Raw genomic sequence first — 19,130 nt, 5'->3', positions numbered from 1 at the left:
GCGTGCATTCTTAGTCGTAGTTGCCATAGTGCAGGTCTCGTCGTCTGAATCCGAGGACTCGGAAGGAGTGGATGTATGCGTTGTTGGAGCCGGAGTTCGTGAGGATGAATCCGACGGTAGGTCTGGAGTCGTGGTATTAACGGAAGTCAAGGTGCTATCGTTCGATGTCGAGGTCGTAGTCAACACCTTGCTACGACTGCGTGTGAGGACAGTCGTAGGAGGGACAGCACGGTAGTAGCGAGGCAGTTTGTTACTGATACGGTGGGTTGACCGAAGTTCAACCCGAACGGCTAGTGCGGTAGTGCGGAACAGAACAGTTTAACAGAAGGTGCGCACAGATATCTGATACGCTCAGCTGATTTCAAAAAAAAAGTGGAAGGTCGTCGCGGTGGACGACAACACTAACGGTGTTTCGGACAGCGATGAAAGGAAGAGCGTATGGGATTCCGAGAGTACAGTAAGAGATAATGTATCTGGGCGCACGTATGTATCTATATATACGTAGTAGACATCTGCGGTGTCCAATCATCAAAGGCGTACAGTGTGCGTCATAGCGTTGCGTCATAGCACTGCGTCATCGGTGTCGTAGGTAAGCCAGCGTGCTTACAGAGAAGAAGATATCGTCATATATCGTTATATATCATAATATATAGGAAAGGTTTTCGTCACATTGTAATATAAAGTGATATAAAGCAATATATGACCATGTAAAAGCACCATAATCAGCATAATCCCCAGCAAGAACTCACCGGTTTACTGATGCGCCATCGAGGTATGCATCAGCGGGTTAGATCGTGCTACGGAGCACTCCGTAGCACTCTGTAACCATGTGTAATGAATTACGTTTCCCTGATGTGGCGTGCCCCACTCCGCTGCCATATAAATAATGTGATCAATCCACATGCATGAAGGCAGACTGATCTTGTTATCACTGTTATTCTCAACATCATACCATATCATACAAATCACTATGGCTGAGCGTTGTGCAGCTGAAGGTTGTACCAGTTGGGCTGTTAGCGCTAGTCGGTACTGTGATCAGCGTAAGTTCACCTTCTGTTCGGAACCACTTGCAGTGATCATCTTCAAATATTGGGTCTTGATAGACAAGCCTGCTGGAGCGCCGCGTGACCCTCAGATTCGCAAGACATGGAAAGGCCTGTCTCATTTCAGCCTTATCGGCTTCGGGAAACTCGTCGGGCTAGCTCACTCCTTCTTGAGCCAATTTACTTACGAGTTGACAATACGAATATAGGTATTGAGCATGACTCCGCCAATGGCACGTGTAAGCATCTGCAGGATTGTTGCCAGTAATTTGTTCGTGCTTCTCGGGTCATTTGTAACAATGCATGAATGTTAACGCTGCATTGTGTAGTGGGTCTTGTAGTGTCAGATTCTCTCGACCTCATAGAGAAATGTTACCGTCGTCACCCAGAGACATAGTCGTGGATATCTTATAGGGGATGAGTTGTTGTACCAGAAAGGCATTGATTTGAGACATCCATGGCCCATGAATGCATGACGTATTGACAGATCATGTCCCTGCCTTCGATGGATGTCATGATGGAGACCGGCATTTATGTAAACCGCCTGTAGAACCTTCTATACATTTGTAATTTTGAGTTGGAACGGATCGTGTTGATGGAGTGCACTGCTACTAGTGCTAGTGAACAAGTGACCTCCCCATATGTGTTTGTACCATTTGACTAACGTTATTTAGTAAAGGTAGGACCCGGTGAATTCCCTCACGGCGGTACAAGCATCGGGGAAACATAATTCATTACACATGATTACAGAGTGCTACAGAGCGCTCTGTAGCATTCTGTAGCACGATCCAACCCGTTGATGAAGCTGAGTACTCAACGTTGCAACTCGCGCCTAGGATGTTGCCCTTCCCTTTCAGTGAATTCTGACTGTCTACCACAACGATATTTATCTTCCTGCTCGACTACATCCCACAACAACGGCCATTTCGTTCCCTTCTCGACTTCTACAACAACTGTTTCTCCCCCTCCTCGACTATGTAAGGAAGCCTATGGCTGTGGCCGCTGGCGCTGGACCCTCGCTCGGACTGACACTTCAACCATCGCAACATAGTACGCACTACTGGACGGTCCATCTTTTCCGTTCCTACTCCATTCTTTCACATTTCACTTCTCTCCACCTTTGTATATATCTCATTGCTACCGCTGCCTCCCTCATCTTACTCTCTTTGTACCTGCTTCAATGTTATTTTCACCACTCCTTTCATCCTTCAACAATTGAACCATTCGATGACACTCGCGCCGATGCACCCTCCACTGGTATGCCTAGTTGCTGCTCACTTCCGTATGTAAAGCCCATGTACCCTTTTATTGCTCAATGCCTACAAAACCTGAACGGCCCTACACGGAAAAGCCTATCGAAAGTTTTGCATCTCCCTCTTCAAACTCTTCGTCAACGCATTCCCCAATGAACTCAGTCACAACCTCAACGCTATCTCCCGCAACAACCAACCATTTCTCTCGCTTCTCTCAGTGAATCAGCAAGTGTGCTGAACGACTATGCAGATTGATGGCATTGCCCCCTCAAGGCTTTATACTCCCTTCGGCAATGGGCTATTGCCGATTAATCATGATCAGCGCCTCAAGAAGCCAGTCAACGTGTTGGCCATGCTTTGGTCAAGGGTATTCAGCTCATGTCTGAGGTTCTGTACCCTCACCTCACTTACAGTATCAACTACTCGTGATGAGTAGAGACCACAGGCCAGATCCTCCAGAAACCTACGAGGCACCCGTTGGTGAAAATTCGGTATGTGGTCTCAAGGCCTTACTCAACGAGGATGAGCCTTCATGCCTGCTTCTGACGCTTTCGTCGTTCAGAGCCAACCTCGTATTCGAGTCAAGCAGGGTATTCGGAAATTTGTGAAACGCGTGGCCAAGAAACTTTCTGTGAGTGGACTACTGGGTTTCCTGATTCTGAATATGGCTGACATTGTGCAGAAACCCTTCAAGTCTTCCCGCAACCGCATTCCTGCGAACCAGAACGTAGACCTTCGAGATGCTTCAACCACTGTGGTCCAGAACGTCGAAATGGAAGGGGCTTCATCAAGTCAGAAAGTTGACGTAAGTGCTCGAACTTACTATTCTAATCCTTCGGTTTTCTTAGAGGCGTTTCTAGTCATCCGACAACAACAAGCATCCCGCCACATCTGAGATTCCCAGTGACTCCGTGAACCGTGGGCTGTCCGAAGAGCCTGCTTCCCAGGTATTTTCGTCACATGCTTTGACTTTCCTCTCTAATTTTGGTGGTACCGCAGGTTCAGGCCACTCCTTCTGGCGAGGAAGAAGGTCCTGATCCCCAATTAGTTGATGCTGAACTTCAAGGTGCCTGTGATAGTACACAAAACATGGGATTACTCGGGAAATATGCGACTTCTATGGCATCGGCCGCCAATAATGACCCAGGGGGTCTTGCCGCTGCCGCAGATATTTTTGAGACGAAGTATCTTCAACCCCTGAAGATTATCGATGGTGCCCTCGAGAAGATCGGGGATGTAAGTGCTATTCTTGTCTATTGGAAGCGAACTAATCAAGTCGGATAGATACATCCATACGCAAAGATGGCGCTGGGTGTGCTGTCTGCTGCATTCAAAGTATGTGCAGTTTCTCCCGGAGTGCAATCTCCCGCTCAGACGTCATAACTCTGTAGATCATAGTCGCTCAAGCAGAGCGGGACAAATCGATCTATAGTCTTCTCGAGAAATTGGCAGAAGTTTATCGCTTCATGACTCGAGATGACAGCCTTAGCAAGATTGAATCGATGCGCGGTATCGTTGGAAAGATCGTTCAGCAGACTCATGAGTGCGCCCGTTTCATCAGGGACTACTCGGAAACAAAGAACTTTTGTGGGTCACCAAGCTATCGCGTTTCGTGCATGAATCTTATAGTACTATCATAGGGAAGAGACTCGGGAAAAACGTTCTGTCGGAAACTGACAATGTCATCAAACAGTACAGCAAGACTTTGGACGACCTTATGCAGCAATTCCGGGACCAAGTCGATCGAGATGTGGCAGTCTTCGTCCAACGTACGGGTAAGGAGTCTGACACGCTTTTGTCTTTGCATTGACTCATATGCTCAAAGGTGAAACACTTGATCTCAGCGGCATGGTTTATGCAGGGGGCGCAGGCGTAGTCACTGGGAAGCAATTATTGCGTCGTCATTGTCCATAGTATATTTTCCTTTCTACTTTATCACGTGAATTTTCATATATAATACGCTTCGGTTCGGTTCACTGAAAATCAAGATGCGCTATAAACCATTTGTACCGCACCTCCCACTCAGGAGACTCATATCACGCCAACCAATGCTTTTGACTATCCCCCCATTTCCTTCTCGCCCTGCTTAAAACACGCCCTGCCCAACCCCCCCCCCCCCCCCCCCCACTTGCTCTAACCCACCTCTGGTCATCATTCTAACCCCTTTCGTGCTGCAGCCTGATGGGTGGATCATGGGACCCAATCATGAGCTCCTTTTCTGGGTACCTCCCGCTTCCCGACACGCGTTTTATACTCCTTGGACGTCATTGGTTATACCCAGAGGTGTTGAGCTTGATTTGAGCGTCATGGCACATGGGCCGTGCTGGTCGAGTTGCCGAGACGCGTGAGTTCCTAGTCTTTACCATCCGTCCTCGGAGTCGCTAACATCAATCCCTCCAGCTCCACGTAACGATGATGTTATTGCTGCAATATCGAGTGTACCATTTGATTTTATGATTCCCTTCCTATCTTATACCTAGCACCGATCCCGAATTTATAGTTGTCCGACTGAACGATGCACCGACCAGCAGACTTGGCGAACCTGCAATGTTACTGCTGATTCGTAGCGAAAACTAATTTCATCAGAGATGCCCTTCAAGACATTATGCTGATGTGCAACAGGTGCTTCGGTATTCTTAATCTCATCACCGTCTGTCTCAATCAAAGTGCATTTGATAAAGCGGCTGCAACCTTGTACATACAGAGACATAAGAACGTGCTGATCGATTCATTCTGACTCATCTGACGGGATCATTGAACTCGAGACTCTGCTCTGTTCGTCTCTACTTATCAATTTCGCAGCGGTGCCTGAAGCCTGAAGACTAGGATCATATTTGGGATTCATATCTTGGTGTGCGTGTTCCTGTCCCTCATCATAATACTTTTTTGTCGAGTTCTTGTTTGATTTTCGACCGATCAGTCGACTGCAGATAAATTATATCGATCAAGAACGAAAAGTCATGCGAGCACTCGTCAACGATATATTATACACTGCTGGCAATATTATGCGCGTGGTAGCTATAAGCACGCTGAGATGTCTGTACAAACCACCGGCCTACTTTCGACTCCTAGAGAAAGCGGACAAAAAGCAAAAGCACTAAGATGTGCAAGTGTTCGTGTCCGCCCTACTTTGGCGCAGACCAGCGTGATTGTGTAGGTAGGCATCTGGGCTTGCTAGGCGGTGTGTTCAACGTAAGTGTGAGCTTTGCTGCTACTTATAAGTATGTTTGCACTCAGCGGCAAAAGCGAAAGCGACAGCGGAAAGGCAGCCTACTTTGAGCTCTCCTGATAATTAGCATAAGATAAGTGCTTATGTCGAAGCAAACAAATGTTTAATTTTGAGGGAATAGGTTTCCTGAGAATACGGTATGTACAAGATGGGCGCTTCAACACAGGAGATGACAGCATGGAAAGGGCTGACTGCCGCAGAGGCGTACTACCAGCAACACAGCAGCAAGCTATGACAAGAGGTGCATCATACACAAATTATACAACACAAACAGGGAACAGTGGAGCTCAACTGGGGCACATCCATGGGAGTCACGCGAATTGCTTCCGCGGAATCAGACGTTCTGTTCTCATATGCATGGAGCGACCTGTGAATTACAATCGTGTTGTATGATGTGGGACGTGGTATTGGGTATCTGCACGTCCAGTACGACGGTTCTCCATCGCCAAGCACCCCAGGCATGAAGACCACCGGCCTATATGTGGCGCGCAGCGACTACACACCTTCTTCCCGCAGCTGTCGCATGTTGCGGCGAGTGTAACAAACATTTCTACTACCCCATCACCCACCTCCGACGTTTCTTCAGCGCAGTCATAGCAGAGGGTAACATGGGCGCACGACATGCATTGGTCGATATAGGTGCATGAGGTGCAGAACCGCCTGTCACAGCGCGGACAACGAATAAAGATGCTGCCATCGTGCTCCGCACAGACACCACATGCCCACACTTCCTGGCACGCACACATGATACCACCGCTGGTGCATTCCGGGCAGATCGCATTGTGCTTTGACCAACAGAAGTTACCTGGACATCTCCGCCAGCCAGGAAGCTCGCATTGGCCACAAGAACCGTACTTGAGAGGGTGGACTTTAGCTGTTTGGAGGTAGATAGTCATTATATGCTGGAAGTGATTAGGAGAGGATGCATGAGAAACCGAAGGGATGGTAACGGGATAACCGATACACTTTCTCATATCCCTGGGACAGCACCAAGATTTGCACGCAGGACATTTCTCTAGCTCTCTCTTGGACCCCTGCTCTTCGAGGCACGGAAGGCATAAAACATTGTTTTCATGCTTAGCGCACCGTACGATTGGGGGTTCGGAAGATTCACAGCAATTGGCCGACCAACACGATACGACCTTACAGTTTTTGCAGCGACCGGTGGGGCATGAAGAGCATCCGATTCTACTGGTGTCTGTGCCACCAGCAGTCTCCTGCTGTGAAACACGCTGATTGTATTTCTAGAGTACTTGATTTGTATTATGGTAGTGGATGAATACAAAGCAACGCTTACCTCCTCTTGGATCTGTTCCCATATCCTACGGCAGTCCGGACCTGGTGTCCACTCGATAGCTGACCTTCTGATGACGAACTCGCGAATGAACCAGGAGATGTCCATCAGAACCAGGGCAAGCTCTCCAGGGAGCGAAATGCACGTGTTCTGTACCTTGTCTTTGATCTGCATGTCCGAGTCATGCAGCACAACATCAAAGCGTGTATCAGTCTGTGCGGAAAGGCGCAGATGGATGACGAGGCTTGATATTTCAGGAGGACCCTCCTTTTCTTGCGAGAGTGCGTATTCGAGGGTTGCGATGTGCTTTACTTCATCAATCGTGGAACTCGGTTCGTTTGATGGGTCTAAGATATGATAGACAGCTTTCATCACCCGGTATACGTTGATCCGCATTGGATGACCCTCCGGATCGTTCACTGGGTTTTTCGGCGAAATTATTGTCCAGGCAGGCATACAGAGTAAATATCGATGGACGAGAGTACTTTATTGGATAAGAGCAAGTGGACGTGAAGTGGAGATGAGTATGGCATGTTGAAACGAGTCTCACGGTGTATCTCTCACCAGCTTTCACCGTGCCTGAGAATTTAGAAACGTCCCCAATGCCCATCGACGTGAGGGCACGGTGAGGCAGACCTCTCAAAGAACACATGTACAACTACTAGCTTCAAGTTCCAACGCTGTATCAAATCAATTGGGGTCCCCGGACTTTGTCTAGGCTGGAGGCTCGGAGCGCTTCTTATCATTCAAACTTGAAGTCTCGATTCTCAGTACTCACCGACCCGTGGCACCACTCAACATCTGAATCGCTGCAACCTGCGAGGTGAGATATTGGATCTGGGATATCCTTGAAACAATTAATAAGCTGAATTCATCCGCAGCCCGCACATTGGCAGTTGCAAGTTTGATCAGTCAGCACTGATATATAAAGCAACCGTGATTGCGTCCGAAGATTCATCGTATATTCTAATATCCCGACCAGTCCTCGGAGACCATTTAGTCATGCACCAGCTCGACCCATGTATAAGTATCTCAGCTATATCCAACTCATCGAATCTCCCACTTGAACGACATGCCTCACGAACAGATCACCCTTTACACTGCGAAGGTACCGTATACTTGCAGCACGCTATGAACCCATCTATTGACATTGACCCATCCACATACTAGGCATGCCCCTACGCCCAGAGGGTATGTGCTTGTTAGCCTTGACAATTGTACCTGTCGTAACTCAACTAATTCAGACTGAAATTGCCCTCGCCGAGGTTGGTGCCCCGTTCAAAAGATACGAGATCGATTTGGGGAATAAGCCAGAGTGGTACGCCCCAAAGGTGAACCCTGCCAGTAAGGTATGGGCTACACTCCTGCTTGCGAAGTGATCACATCTTGAAGTAGATTCGTCCTACTAGGTGCCGGCTATCGCTTATGGTGGTCCCGATGTTTCCCCAGAAAACGCTTCTCCCGAGTCTATCAAATTGGCAGAGTCGCTGATTCTGGTCGAGTTCATCGGCGATTTGTACCCCTCATCTGGTATCGTACCTGCGGACCCTGTGCTGCGCGCCCAGGCCCGTTTCTTCATCGAGGTCGTGTCCACCAAGTTCAGTCCCAATTTCATGAAGTTTATATCCGGCAACCCGGAAGGCACCCATGCCGCTCTCTTAGCTGGCGTGGATGCAATTCAGGACCTTTTACCTGACGGGGTAAAGTACGCTGTCAACGACCAGTACACCATCGCAGACATCGCATTGGCGCCGTTCTGGGCAAGATTGAACGTGTTGGTGCAGAAGGGAATTGGTGCCTACAAAGACGAAGAAAAGAAGAAATTCTTGAAGGGTCTGGAGGACCCCAAGTATGCGAAATTTAACGCTTATATACAAAGATTGCTAGCGAGGCAGAGCTTCAAATCCACATTCCACGAGGTGCGTCTGCTACTCTCCCGGTGATTGCTGCTATCATAATGACTTGCCGATAGGACGTTGTGGCAGAGGTCTTCAGCAGCAAGTTCGGCTTAGCTAAATAAGCACATGATTATCATAATGTAACATAACGACGATTGCGTACTATCAACCATCATTTGAGTGTTTCGAACTGATTCTCTATCGAGTGACCCTATAGGCTCGAGGTGATGTCCATGTGGATCCTCCAGCCACAGTAAATAAAACCGCTCAGTATGCTTCTACTACAGGAAACATTGGTGAGTGAGACAAAATCTTGGACCCGCGTGATAGGGAACACCCAAAAATTTACCTCGCGACTAATCATCGTGCCCCAGTGCGCCACTCATTCCGTACCGGTGTGTTTCGTCCCATCTGTCGCAGAAGGTAGACCTCGAAATTGTGTGCCTTTCGGTCAGTGGGACTGCTTAGCTTACGAGGTATACATTCGAGCATTTGACCATGTCGTCTCACGACATCTCGTTGTTCTTGCTGATTATGTCCACGAGTTGGCCGCCATGTATGCTGCTGGCAACGGGAAGTCCCACAGGTGTGTAAGCGGCTTCCATGCTCTCCCACAGTTGACACTCTAGACTGACATTTATAGTCGGAGGCCTTTTGACAGAAGACAAACTACGAAGAATTTCATGGAATGCGACTGGTGTACTCTTTGCACCCTTGACACCACTCGGAGAAGGTACCGAAGGCCTTTCAGGGTGGGTTTCGTTGTAGGTAGTATTCTGCCACGATGTGTTTCAGAGAACCTCCAGCGAGGAGGAGCGAGGGGTTCATTTCATCGGTGATGCAGGTACGACTTGTCAAATGTTGATTCAATTGAGTTCTTGGCATTGTCTATCCTTTGTCTAGCCAATGGTACTAATTGCATTTGGCTAACAAGGAGATGGTCAATATGAAATATACTGTCTTTATGAGAAACAAGGGTGAAGTTACGACAGTGTCAACTGAGTGACCGTTACAGTCTGCCGTTCGAACTGCAGTTGAAGCGGCCATACTAATGACACACGCTCGAAGCTATTCATAATCGATGGGTCACCTGTCTAATGGTACCATCTACATGAAGTAGTACCATTGAATTTTCACACCTCGACACCTCAATCGACTACTGAAGCCGTTATCGCCTGTTAATTGTCTGGTTATATATCCAAGTAACATCACACTGATAATATGATAGCATGTACATCATGGATCTTGGATTGCAAGCAGTGCATGTCATTGCTACAGGTCGTATTCTACGGTATCCTATCGCACTACTCACCTGACAGTACTCAAGCGGGGGCAAGTGGTAGCATCAGGCTAGAGACTGAAATTGTTTTCTGGTAAGCAATTTACTCTCGAGTGACGACAACTGAGTTGAAACAAACTCGGACATCTACGTGCAAAATAAGCGAGGTGGCGCAGCGCGTTTTGCTTCTGCCCACCTCGCAATCGTCGTTCACTCTAAGTCCTAGCCTCTAGGTCTCTGTTTTGCATCCTATCTAGTACCTACTATGTTCCAAGAAGACCCCAACGATGCTATTGTACCCGACTACGCTTCAGAAGAACACCACTGAGATTAAATTGGCCCGAACGCCGCGGCAGATACCGCAGCAGTGGCGCTCGCTGATAAAGCAACTAATCATGATTGCGTCAGACTCGTCACATATTCCTCATGTATAGATATCCCGATCAGTCCTCGAGATCATTCAGTTAGTCATGCACCATCTCAACCCATGTATAAGCATCTCAGCTAGTGTTTCCAACTCATCGAATCTCCCACTTCGACGACATGCCTCACGAACAGATCACCCTTTACACCGCGAAGGTACTGTATACTTGCATCACGCTATGAATCCATCTACTGACATTAACCCATGCACATACTAGATATGCCCCTACGCTCAGAGGGTACGTGCTTGTCAGCCTTGACAATTGTACCTGTCATAACTCAACCAATCTAGACTGAAATTGCCCTCGCTGAGGTTGGTGCCCCGTTCAAAAGATACGAGATCGATCTGGGGAATAAGCCAGAGTGGTACGCCCCAAAGGTGAACCCTGCCAGCAAGGTATGCGCTACACTATTGCTTGCGAAGTGATCACATCTTGAAGTAGATTCGTCGTACTAGGTGCCAGCTATCGCTTATGGTGGTCCCGATGTTCCCCCAGAAAATCCTTCTCCCGAGTCTACCAAATTGGCAGAGTCGCTGATCCTTGTCGAGTTCATCGGCGATTTGTACCCCTCCTCCGGTATCGTACCTGCGAACCCCGTGCAGCGCGCCCAGGCCCGTTTCTTCATCGAGGTCGTGTCCACCAAGTTCGGTCCCAATTTCATGAAGTTTGCATCCGGTAACCCGGAAGGCACCCATACTGTTCTCTTGGCCGGCGTGGATGCCATTCAGGACCTTCTACCTGACGGGGTAAAATATGCTGTCAACGACCAGTACACCATTGCAGACATCGCATTGGCCCCGTTTTGGGCAAGATTGACCGTGATGGTGCAGAAGGGAATTGGTGCCTACAAAGATGAGGAAAGGAAGAGCTTCTTGAAAGCTCTGGAGGACCCTAAGTATGCGAAATTTAATGGTTATGTGCAAAGATTGCTAGCAAGGCAGAGCTTCAAGTCCACATTCCACGAGGTGCGTCCGCTACTCTGCCGATGATTGCTGCTATCATAATGAATTGCCGATAGGACGTTGTGGCAGAGATTTTCACGAAGAGGTTCGGCTTGGCTAAATAAGCACATAAGTGGATATTGTCATATGTAACATACAACGTTTGCGCACCATTAACCATCATTTGAGCGTTTCAGACTGATTTCTATCGAGTGGCCGATAGGCTCGAGATCCCGCGGCATTGATTCGCTTTCACACGTGTGCACTCTACTCGAGCTCTTTTCACGCTTTACTTGAGGTCCGTGTTCTGAGACTTTTGCACGCGCGGCGCCGCGGTTCCAGGGGCGTACATATGGCGTTACCTTGCTCTTTCCGCGGTATTATTAGCATTCAGAATGCGACTCTTTCACCACCATGATGCGTAATACAACGAAACATGTCTGTCGAAAACGAATTAATACGAAATGCCCCAGTCCGCATCACCGCTCTGCACCAAAGATTCGAAGCGCATCTTCTCCTTCAATCCCGCGCGTTCTAGCCGTAAATCGCACACGCTGTGACCTGCTCATGCGACGACATCCGGATCTTAGGGACTGAAGTACTGACACTCCAGACTTGACCTACGCAGTGTGCAAACATCTATTCTATCAAAGAACGCTGAAAGATGCAGTAATCACAAAGAGATATCTGCATCGCCTACGGCAGATTGCCCAGAAAGCCTCGCCCGCTTCACGTCCTCGTGAGAGGGTATCGGTGAAGATGCTCGTTTCAAAGCTTCTGTGGGAGACTTGAGCGGCCTGAAGTACGGTTGAGAGAGCCAATGTGGCAGGACTCTGAGCCCTGTCGTAGGCTCGATCGTGATCAAATCGTCGACCAGTTGTCCCTCCTTCATCGCCTCCGCAGCATCCCTCTCCATACGCTGCTTCATCTCTTTCGCAACCTCAATATATTCCTCAACGACATTCGACCCTCTTATCCGTCCTAATCTCTCCCTCAGGTCGGTCTCCCTGCTCAGAGCGGGATGCATGATTTTAAACAAATGGCCTTTGACCGCGCTCGTCGATGTTGGGGTCTTGAGGTTCTTGACGATAGCCAAGTACTCAAGCGCGAGGTCCGCATGGGGCGGGTGTGCACCTGTCAGAGTTGATGATGGATTCCCAGATGGTGCAGGAGCAAATAAGGCAGGGTTATATAACTGCCCCTCAGCGCTCATTACCCCATCCACGCCGGTCTCTCTCAGACACTTCTCTACATCTTCGTGAAATAAAATATTACCATTTGCGAACACAGGCACCCGTACTGCCTCTTTCACGGCTTTGATGTGTGACCAATCTGCGAGCCCAGTATTTTGTCCGCGTTGTGTGCGCAAGCGACCATGGCAAGTGAGGATCTGGGCCCCTGCGGATTCCAGCATTTTGGCGTAAGCCACTGTGTTTTCTACGGAGGGAAATATTCGGAACTTGGCGGTAACGGGTACGGAAAGGTTTTCATGAAGTACGTTGACTGTTCCGACGGATACGTCATTAGCCTTGAAAATTAGAATTCTAATATCAAACAATGATAAAAACACACTCAAGTCATGAATCAACTCCCATTCGTCCATCAAGAAGCTCCCGTAGTGCCCCTTCCTTGCGATATCCTGAGGACACCCAAGATTGATATCAATGGCATCACAGTGATCTTGTACAGCAAGTGCGCTCGTGAGGAGCTGTGAGGGATTATTGGCACAGAATTGAACAATGAGCGGGCGGTCGTGTGTACTTGAGCCTTCTTCGAGACAGGAGGTATTGAACGCCTGAGCACGATATGCGTGTGCAGAAGCGGGAGAAAACATCTTGGCGTTTATCATGGGTGTGTAACAAAGCTGAGCAGATGCAATAAGTGAATGACAAGGATAAAAAGTGATGCCGATCGGAGACGTACCTGGGCACCATATCGGCGTGATAAAATTCTCCAGGCCTGAGTCAAGTAAACATAGAGTAATGGATAATACACATGAGTTCTACTCACCAGCTCACTTTGATCTACCATCGGCGCAACGATGAGCTTTGGGCTACCGAGGATCTGGTGGTAAAAGTCGTACCCAGCGAGTTTCCTGGGATGATCGGAGGTGGTCTGAACTGCCATTGTGACAATCTTCCGGAAAGTGCGCTCGCGCAGAGCGCGCTCGAGTAGGGTGATGAAGGAAGTTATTGGGAAACCGGCGCACTACTTTGAAGCTAGTTAGTAGTAGTGGGCAACAATGTTTACACGTGACTTATACAATATATGCTTATGTGAGCGTAGATGGCCAAATATAGAATTCAATTCCTAGTACTAAACGTCTATTCGTATGGCCCTGACAGTCGCGCTCACAGTTGTGCTCAATTTTGACGCTTCTTCTTCTTGATCACGAGATCCTCTGTAGGACCTCGAATACTTGTTTGTGTACCACTCCGCTGGCGCTTGATTCGATAATACCTGCCAAGTAATACATGTTGGATATTTGGACGTAACATGCGGCAAGTCTCGCTATTACTCTAGTGACACTTTGTAGTTTTGATCGATGCACCGTCGGAAGTTGGCGTAACTTTCTGTCGATTGAGAAGTGACTTAAAATAGGTTTATTGCCTAGCGTCGAGAGTGATTAGTAGTGTAGCAGAAACGTGACGGAATGAAAAGGTGTGTCAGAGCAAGCGTGTCAGAGACTGAGAGACTGGAAAGACAACACGAACCGTCGTCGTCATGAACGAGAACAAAGGGACATCATACATTCAACAAAAGTGAGAACAAGAACACAAAAAAAACTCAGAGCAGCACACACGAAAATCGAAACCCGGCCCCCCATCAAGTCCTCGGAAACGTGTCAACAGGAATCGGCTTCCTCGACCTCCCAGACAGCTCCCACTATACGACCACCCCAAAGACATCGACAAGCGCGAGTCCTGGCGGGGGATGTATTTGGGCGTGGGTACACTAGGTGGGGAGGTGTCGTGGGATCACCATTCGTACTAGAAGCATTTTGTACAGACTCTGCACGCGCGTTCGGGTCTGGGTGTTGGTCCACGTTTGTGAAGTTGGTGATGCACAAGAACAAGAGGGTGTAGACATGATCGCAAGTGGAAGAGGCGCCACCGATCCTGATCCTAATTCCAACTTCAACTTCTATTTCGACACAGACACGCTACGCAACGAATTCAGAATCGTGCATGGAGGACCAGCAGCGAGTCAGAATACCGTGGGATAGCTCCATCGACTGCGAAATTGGTGGGTTTCAGGTCTTGGCGTGAGAGGGAGAAAGGTGGGATCGCGGCGCTTTCTTCAGATGAGCTTGAGGATGAAAAGGAGGAGTGGGAGCTGCTTAAAAACTAGTCAAGAGATGACCGGGGGGCGTCAGAGTCGGTGCTTGCGCGGAGGAGTCACATCTCGTTTTGGGAACTGTAGATAGGATCGGGTGGACATCTCGGGCTGATGCGAAGGAAGGTTGGGGGTGGATCAATCATTGGCTGCGGAACAGTAGGGAGGCAAGTATGTAGTAGTGTACCAGCTTTTCCACATGTATCAATATCCCTTGGCGTTATATGAAGATGGTTGCACACACCGAGCCGCTGGAAATGCGTGTTTAGATTAGTGCATGGAAACGATGACTGTGCTAATGCAAATGGAGTTTGGATGTTTGGATGGGGTTGGAGGTGGATATTCTGGGATCGAGATGTCTTCGTTTCAATCATGATGCATGATGTACAGGAGTACGAGATTTCGAGACCGGCGGAGGAAGCTTCAAACACTGGATCCATACCAAATTGCCAGAAGATACTCTGCTGGCATTGTAGACATTATGTGGTCGAATATAGGGTTATTGAGGGGATTCTAGTGTATCAATGGTGGACGAGTTCTTCCTCAAATGTTATTCAGCATATAAAAGTGAGGTTCCTTCGTACTAACCATTAAGGTTTATTTCATCTCATATCACATCCTCACACACGATGCGTTTCTCCTTTGCAATTGTCCTTGCCATCACTGCTACTTTAGCATCATCAATCTCTGCGACGCCCATTGAAGATAGTGCCCAGAAATGTCCCCTCTTTTGCTGGATTAACGTAAATTGCGAGCACTGCACTTGGGGGCTTTGCGTAAGTATCAGTGATTTCCCTGGTTTGATAATGTGACTCACTTGCATGACAGAAGTTTCCTTTCTGTACAGTGGGTCGTGTTTCTGCCTTCACATCGGCGCAGTATGACTAACGTGCAAGTTACTAGTAATTTGTAGATTTGATGCATCGTCAGGTGGAGTGGTCGTGATGTTTTGTGAGATTGGTAGATAAGACATGCGAGGACAATATTATTTCCGTACAGATCAGTCCACGATGCAGCGTCTGTGACTGTTGCTCCTGCTGAAACGTCATAATGGACATGAGTCTGTAGATCATATAATTATAAGTATCTGTGCCTGATAAAACACACCTAGATCCCTTGTGAAACCCCCTACTTCGACTTCTGATTCTAACTTTCTAACTGTTTCCGAAAACGTTCGACAAGATCTAGATAAGCACAATGTGAACGGAAACACTGTTTCATATCATGATCGCCTATGGTATGCGTCTGTAGAGTATACATTCATAATGGCGGTTGTGCTTGTTCAGGCATGTCACATAGTGATGGCCGCGATTCATAGGCAGAGACTGGGAGCTGTAGAACGGGTGGGACGGTCATTGAAGGCGGGGCAGGGAGAAAAAGGAGTAGGAAAGCTTTTGGTGAACGACTCCGTCCGCATGGCTTTGGTGCCTAGGGTGCTACCTCGTGCGAGAGGATGATAGAGTCCGGGCGGGCAGGTGTTGATGCAGGAAACATAGGCGAGTATATTAGGGAACCGAGTTGGGAGTCCGAGGGGTGGCCACTGGCTTGGCAAAGTCATCGTCGTCTGTTGCACCTGAGGCAGCAGGCATTTCGGAGTTACTGACATCTATGCAAGATGTATCGACGGTGAATGTCTTGGTTGAGTGAATGTCATTTTCTGAGCACTCTCAGAGGATTATTTGGAGGGTTGAATGCGAGAAGCATGACAATTATGTAATTTGCTCGCTGATACTCATACACGCACTTACTACACGAAGAGAGATGTGCGCTACAGACCAACAGCAAACAAACGCGTAGCAACATAGCATCATGTGGTGGAAGTCATAGCCACCGAGCCGCCTGCTGTTATTAAGGGATCAAGTGCCAGCATGCCATAGCTCATAGACGGATCATCGCTAACGCAGACAGGTATATAATCCTCCATCGACATCCCTCGTCGTTCCACCTTAGTCTATTATACTCAGACTGAGTCCCTCATTTGTCTCTCACAGCCCCTCGCAGCTTCGTCCGTATCTACTCGCATCATTACAAACCATGCAAATACCAACCTGTCCCACTGGAATATCTCAAATGAACATTTGGAAGTGCGAAAACGAGCGCCATCAATGCGGGAAGATGATGGAGCACAATGCCGCCATCCCCAGGTGCAGAGCGTACTTGAGAGACTACAAGAACGTGACAGAGCGAAAGACATCATTCTTGACATGGCATCAGATTATCAAAAACGCTGAGTATGGCACAAACCTATGGTGAAGCTAACCAAAGTTGAAGACAATCCTAGGAGCAACGTCAAGGTCGCTACGACCTATGCGCGGCCCCAGAACTGCATCCGGGACGGAAAGCTGGTCGACTCTGCATCTTCTGCTGAACCTTATATCGCAATCAGTTATGCGTGGGACATCCGTCCTTCTTTCAAAGAATGGGAAGGCAGGCGGGTCACAGAGCAAGCATTACACATCGCCGACCGACTCTCGAAACACACCTCATATGCTCTGTGGATCGATGCAATCTGCATTGACCAGGACAATGAACCAGTAAAGATGGTTGAGCTTGCGAAGATGGCGGATATATACCGCGGGGCCACAGCAGTGTTATGCCTTGTACCGGAGATAGACCAAACGACAAGAAGAGTCGTGGAGCATGGAACCGGAATGATAGATTTAGATGGGTTCCGTGCACTTGAACAAGCTGGAGACACGCATGGGATGTACATGTTCGCTTCCCAAGGCTCAAACAAGGCGTTGTACAAGCTATTCAGCAGCAGGTGGTGGACGCGTGTCTGGACGTTTCAAGAGGCCGTTCTTAACCACATAACGTTTTTGGTGGGAGAGAAAGAGGAAACTCTTCCCATTTCCGACGTCCTCAAAATCTCTCACCCGATCAGTCGACGGGCAGCGACACAGAAGAAAGACAACTTGCTGGGGCAATCATCTAGTTTTTGGGACTCGGTTCATTCCATGTCGGACGCGATGAAGGCATACATGCCGCTCGGGACAGCTATATCGAGCGTATGGAGGCGTCAATCTACCGTCACTCACGACATGGCGTACTCTCTGCTTGGCGTGTGTCGTCTAGAGACAATCACGCCTGACTATCGGCTTTCAGTGGAGAAAGTGTTCGCTGACCTTGTGGACAAAGCCAGCTCGAAAGGGGACTTTTCCTGGCTTAGATGGAGCCACGTAGTCGACAGAGACGCCGCATGTGAAGGAATGTCCATGGTGCCCGTACCTGCAACTGTGTTAGCAACCCCTGCCAGTGCTATCACGGAGTGGCGTTCCGTAGAAGTTCCTCAGATGTCAGTTGTCCGTGGAGGAGCCGCTGGTGTTTGCATTCCGCATCGGTCGACTGGCGTTATAAGATGGCAATCAGAACCGGAAGACATCAAGGGAGTTATCAACATGCTCCAAAAGCTGTCTTACGGCCCCGAAGACATATGGAACTTATTATTTGGCCTACACGTCGGATTTGCGTGCGACGTCGATAAAGCCGTGGGAGGATCTGGGTTAGCTCAGGCGTTGCTCAACCTGGCGACTGGATACATCGACGGCACGATCAGATTGGAGGACTCAGAGGATGATTTGGTTGGAAACAAGCCATATACGAGAGGATACGGGTTCACGGCTTATGCATCCATGGCAGCAAAGGTTTGGAAAAATACACAGTTGGTTGTGATGCGCTCCCAGGGTGGAACAACAGTGGTACCCACCCACAGCGGAACAGGACAGGCGCGACTGCATAGATTGCCAGTTGCAAGTCATAGAGGGACGTGCCTGTGCCTTGTTGTGCATGATGACACGAAATTTCGGGCTAGCGCAATCGGAGTCATGGTAGAGGATGATCACGCAGGGAGTGGATCGTGGCAATTTACCCGGTTTTCTTGAAGATACCAGCTTCTTTCTTACCGACTTATGCTTGGTGATATCATGATGGATGGTTTGAAGGACTTTCTGTACTACTCTTTTGCTTTTGCTTTTGATTTTCGACTCATCTACGACTGGGCTGGTGATCTTGTGATATACGTACATACTCTATGTACGTAGTCCGCGTACACCACATAAGTCATGATCAGGTGCGCTCCAGTGCCATTTGTGCGTCTTCTTGTTGCTCACTATACATGTGAGATCTTCGCCGCCCACATATTCCACCATATTCTCAATCCTGGACCAACTTTCCAGCAGCCAGCACGCGTTGTCATGCAGATCGTGCAACCTGCTTTGGGACATGACCATGACGTCTGGTAGCCCCGACCCCGAGAGTGAGACCGTAGCGGACATAACCCAGATCATGGCTGTTCCAACTGGGAACATCGTGCGTGATATTAACTGTCGCAAGGATTCTCTCCATTTCGCCGAACTCCACCCAGATGACTGTTCCGACGATAAAACTTCCTCGCCAGTCCTTTCGGTTTTCGAGAGGCTGGTTGTGTCTGACG

The 19,130-nt window shown here is 48.6% G+C and overlaps 8 protein-coding genes across 8 annotated transcripts; 5 read left to right on the top strand and 3 right to left on the bottom strand.

Annotated features, from left to right (window-relative positions):
• Window positions 1-771: 771 nt before the first annotated feature.
• F5891DRAFT_1034102 (uncharacterized protein) lies at window positions 772-1,439 on the top strand. The gene is made up of 4 exons (XM_041361740.1): window positions 772-1,040; window positions 1,104-1,197; window positions 1,253-1,314; window positions 1,373-1,439. The coding sequence occupies exons 1-3, from the start codon at window positions 902-904 to the stop codon at window positions 1,257-1,259; spliced, it is 240 nt and encodes a 79-aa protein (XP_041226026.1). The 5' UTR covers window positions 772-901; the 3' UTR covers window positions 1,260-1,314; window positions 1,373-1,439.
• A 1,735-nt stretch (window positions 1,440-3,174) lies between these two features.
• On the top strand, window positions 3,175-3,966 carry F5891DRAFT_1145935 (uncharacterized protein). Its single transcript, XM_041365016.1, has 4 exons — window positions 3,175-3,243; window positions 3,296-3,532; window positions 3,581-3,631; window positions 3,688-3,966. The coding sequence occupies exons 2-4, from the start codon at window positions 3,386-3,388 to the stop codon at window positions 3,934-3,936; spliced, it is 447 nt and encodes a 148-aa protein (XP_041226025.1). The 5' UTR covers window positions 3,175-3,243; window positions 3,296-3,385; the 3' UTR covers window positions 3,937-3,966.
• A 1,645-nt stretch (window positions 3,967-5,611) lies between these two features.
• On the bottom strand, window positions 5,612-7,347 carry F5891DRAFT_1173189 (uncharacterized protein). Its single transcript, XM_041365619.1, has 2 exons — window positions 6,823-7,347; window positions 5,612-6,769 (listed from the first exon to the last, which is right to left on the bottom strand). The coding sequence occupies exons 1-2, from the start codon at window positions 7,273-7,275 to the stop codon at window positions 5,900-5,902; spliced, it is 1,323 nt and encodes a 440-aa protein (XP_041226024.1). The 5' UTR covers window positions 7,276-7,347; the 3' UTR covers window positions 5,612-5,899.
• A 544-nt stretch (window positions 7,348-7,891) lies between these two features.
• F5891DRAFT_1188771 (glutathione S-transferase C-terminal-like protein) lies at window positions 7,892-8,839 on the top strand (the record flags this gene model as incomplete). The annotated part of the gene is made up of 5 exons (XM_041367041.1): window positions 7,892-7,927; window positions 7,990-8,010; window positions 8,064-8,168; window positions 8,229-8,738; window positions 8,792-8,839. 5 exons carry the CDS (start codon window positions 7,892-7,894, stop codon window positions 8,837-8,839), a joined length of 720 nt encoding a protein of 239 aa, XP_041226023.1.
• A 1,504-nt stretch (window positions 8,840-10,343) lies between these two features.
• Window positions 10,344-11,632, top strand: F5891DRAFT_315085 (glutathione S-transferase C-terminal-like protein). The gene is made up of 5 exons (XM_041371321.1): window positions 10,344-10,575; window positions 10,638-10,658; window positions 10,712-10,816; window positions 10,877-11,386; window positions 11,440-11,632. Exons 1-5 carry the CDS (start codon window positions 10,540-10,542, stop codon window positions 11,485-11,487), a joined length of 720 nt encoding a protein of 239 aa, XP_041226022.1. The 5' UTR covers window positions 10,344-10,539; the 3' UTR covers window positions 11,488-11,632.
• A 365-nt stretch (window positions 11,633-11,997) lies between these two features.
• On the bottom strand, window positions 11,998-13,592 carry F5891DRAFT_315106 (dihydrouridine synthase-domain-containing protein). Its single transcript, XM_041371322.1, has 4 exons — window positions 13,373-13,592; window positions 13,286-13,321; window positions 12,935-13,226; window positions 11,998-12,865 (listed from the first exon to the last, which is right to left on the bottom strand). Exons 1-4 carry the CDS (start codon window positions 13,487-13,489, stop codon window positions 12,036-12,038), a joined length of 1,275 nt encoding a protein of 424 aa, XP_041226021.1. The 5' UTR covers window positions 13,490-13,592; the 3' UTR covers window positions 11,998-12,035.
• Window positions 13,593-16,513: 2,921 nt separating this feature from the next.
• F5891DRAFT_1034082 (uncharacterized protein) lies at window positions 16,514-16,930 on the bottom strand. Its single transcript, XM_041361739.1, has 2 exons — window positions 16,690-16,930; window positions 16,514-16,606 (listed from the first exon to the last, which is right to left on the bottom strand). Exons 1-2 carry the CDS (start codon window positions 16,902-16,904, stop codon window positions 16,594-16,596), a joined length of 228 nt encoding a protein of 75 aa, XP_041226020.1. The 5' UTR covers window positions 16,905-16,930; the 3' UTR covers window positions 16,514-16,593.
• A 14-nt stretch (window positions 16,931-16,944) lies between these two features.
• F5891DRAFT_980384 (heterokaryon incompatibility protein-domain-containing protein) lies at window positions 16,945-18,579 on the top strand (the record flags this gene model as incomplete). The annotated part of the gene is made up of 1 exon (XM_041376995.1): window positions 16,945-18,579. The coding sequence occupies one exon, from the start codon at window positions 16,945-16,947 to the stop codon at window positions 18,577-18,579; it is 1,635 nt and encodes a 544-aa protein (XP_041226019.1).
• Window positions 18,580-19,130: the final 551 nt, after the last annotated feature.

Source organism: Suillus fuscotomentosus (genome assembly GCF_016647785.1).
Source record: "Suillus fuscotomentosus strain FC203 chromosome Unknown F5891scaffold_27, whole genome shotgun sequence".
NCBI lineage: Eukaryota > Fungi > Basidiomycota > Agaricomycetes > Boletales > Suillaceae > Suillus > Suillus fuscotomentosus.
This window is presented reverse-complemented; position numbering and strand designations above follow the sequence as displayed.

Bases quoted from the DNA above. Each gene is read 5' to 3' on its own strand.
- F5891DRAFT_315106 (XM_041371322.1), bottom strand. From the start codon at position 13,489: ATGGCAGTTCAGACCACCTCCGATCATCCCAGGAAACTCGCTGGGTAC. The intron at 13,322-13,372 runs GTGAGTAGAACT...TACTTGACTCAG, and splicing joins TGGTAGATCAAAGTGAGCTG to GCCTGGAGAATTTTATCACG. The intron at 13,227-13,285 runs GTACGTCTCCGA...GCATCTGCTCAG, and splicing joins CACGCCGATATGGTGCCCAG to CTTTGTTACACACCCATGAT.
- F5891DRAFT_1034102 (XM_041361740.1), top strand. From the start codon at position 902: ATGCATGAAGGCAGACTGATCTTGTTATCACTGTTATTCTCAACATCA. The intron at 1,041-1,103 runs GTAAGTTCACCT...GGGTCTTGATAG, and splicing joins TAGTCGGTACTGTGATCAGC to ACAAGCCTGCTGGAGCGCCG.
- F5891DRAFT_1145935 (XM_041365016.1), top strand. From the start codon at position 3,386: ATGGGATTACTCGGGAAATATGCGACTTCTATGGCATCGGCCGCCAAT. The intron at 3,533-3,580 runs GTAAGTGCTATT...CAAGTCGGATAG, and splicing joins CCCTCGAGAAGATCGGGGAT to ATACATCCATACGCAAAGAT. The intron at 3,632-3,687 runs GTATGTGCAGTT...ATAACTCTGTAG, and splicing joins TGCTGTCTGCTGCATTCAAA to ATCATAGTCGCTCAAGCAGA.
- F5891DRAFT_315085 (XM_041371321.1), top strand. From the start codon at position 10,540: ATGCCTCACGAACAGATCACCCTTTACACCGCGAAG. The intron at 10,817-10,876 runs GTATGCGCTACA...TCGTCGTACTAG, and splicing joins AGGTGAACCCTGCCAGCAAG to GTGCCAGCTATCGCTTATGG. The intron at 11,387-11,439 runs GTGCGTCCGCTA...AATTGCCGATAG, and splicing joins TCAAGTCCACATTCCACGAG to GACGTTGTGGCAGAGATTTT.
- F5891DRAFT_1173189 (XM_041365619.1), bottom strand. From the start codon at position 7,275: ATGCCTGCCTGGACAATAATTTCGCCGAAAAACCCAGTGAACGATCCG. The intron at 6,770-6,822 runs GTAAGCGTTGCT...CAAGTACTCTAG, and splicing joins GGGAACAGATCCAAGAGGAG to AAATACAATCAGCGTGTTTC.
- F5891DRAFT_1034082 (XM_041361739.1), bottom strand. From the start codon at position 16,904: ATGTCAAGAATGATGTCTTTCGCTCTGTCACGTTCTTGTAGTCTCTCA.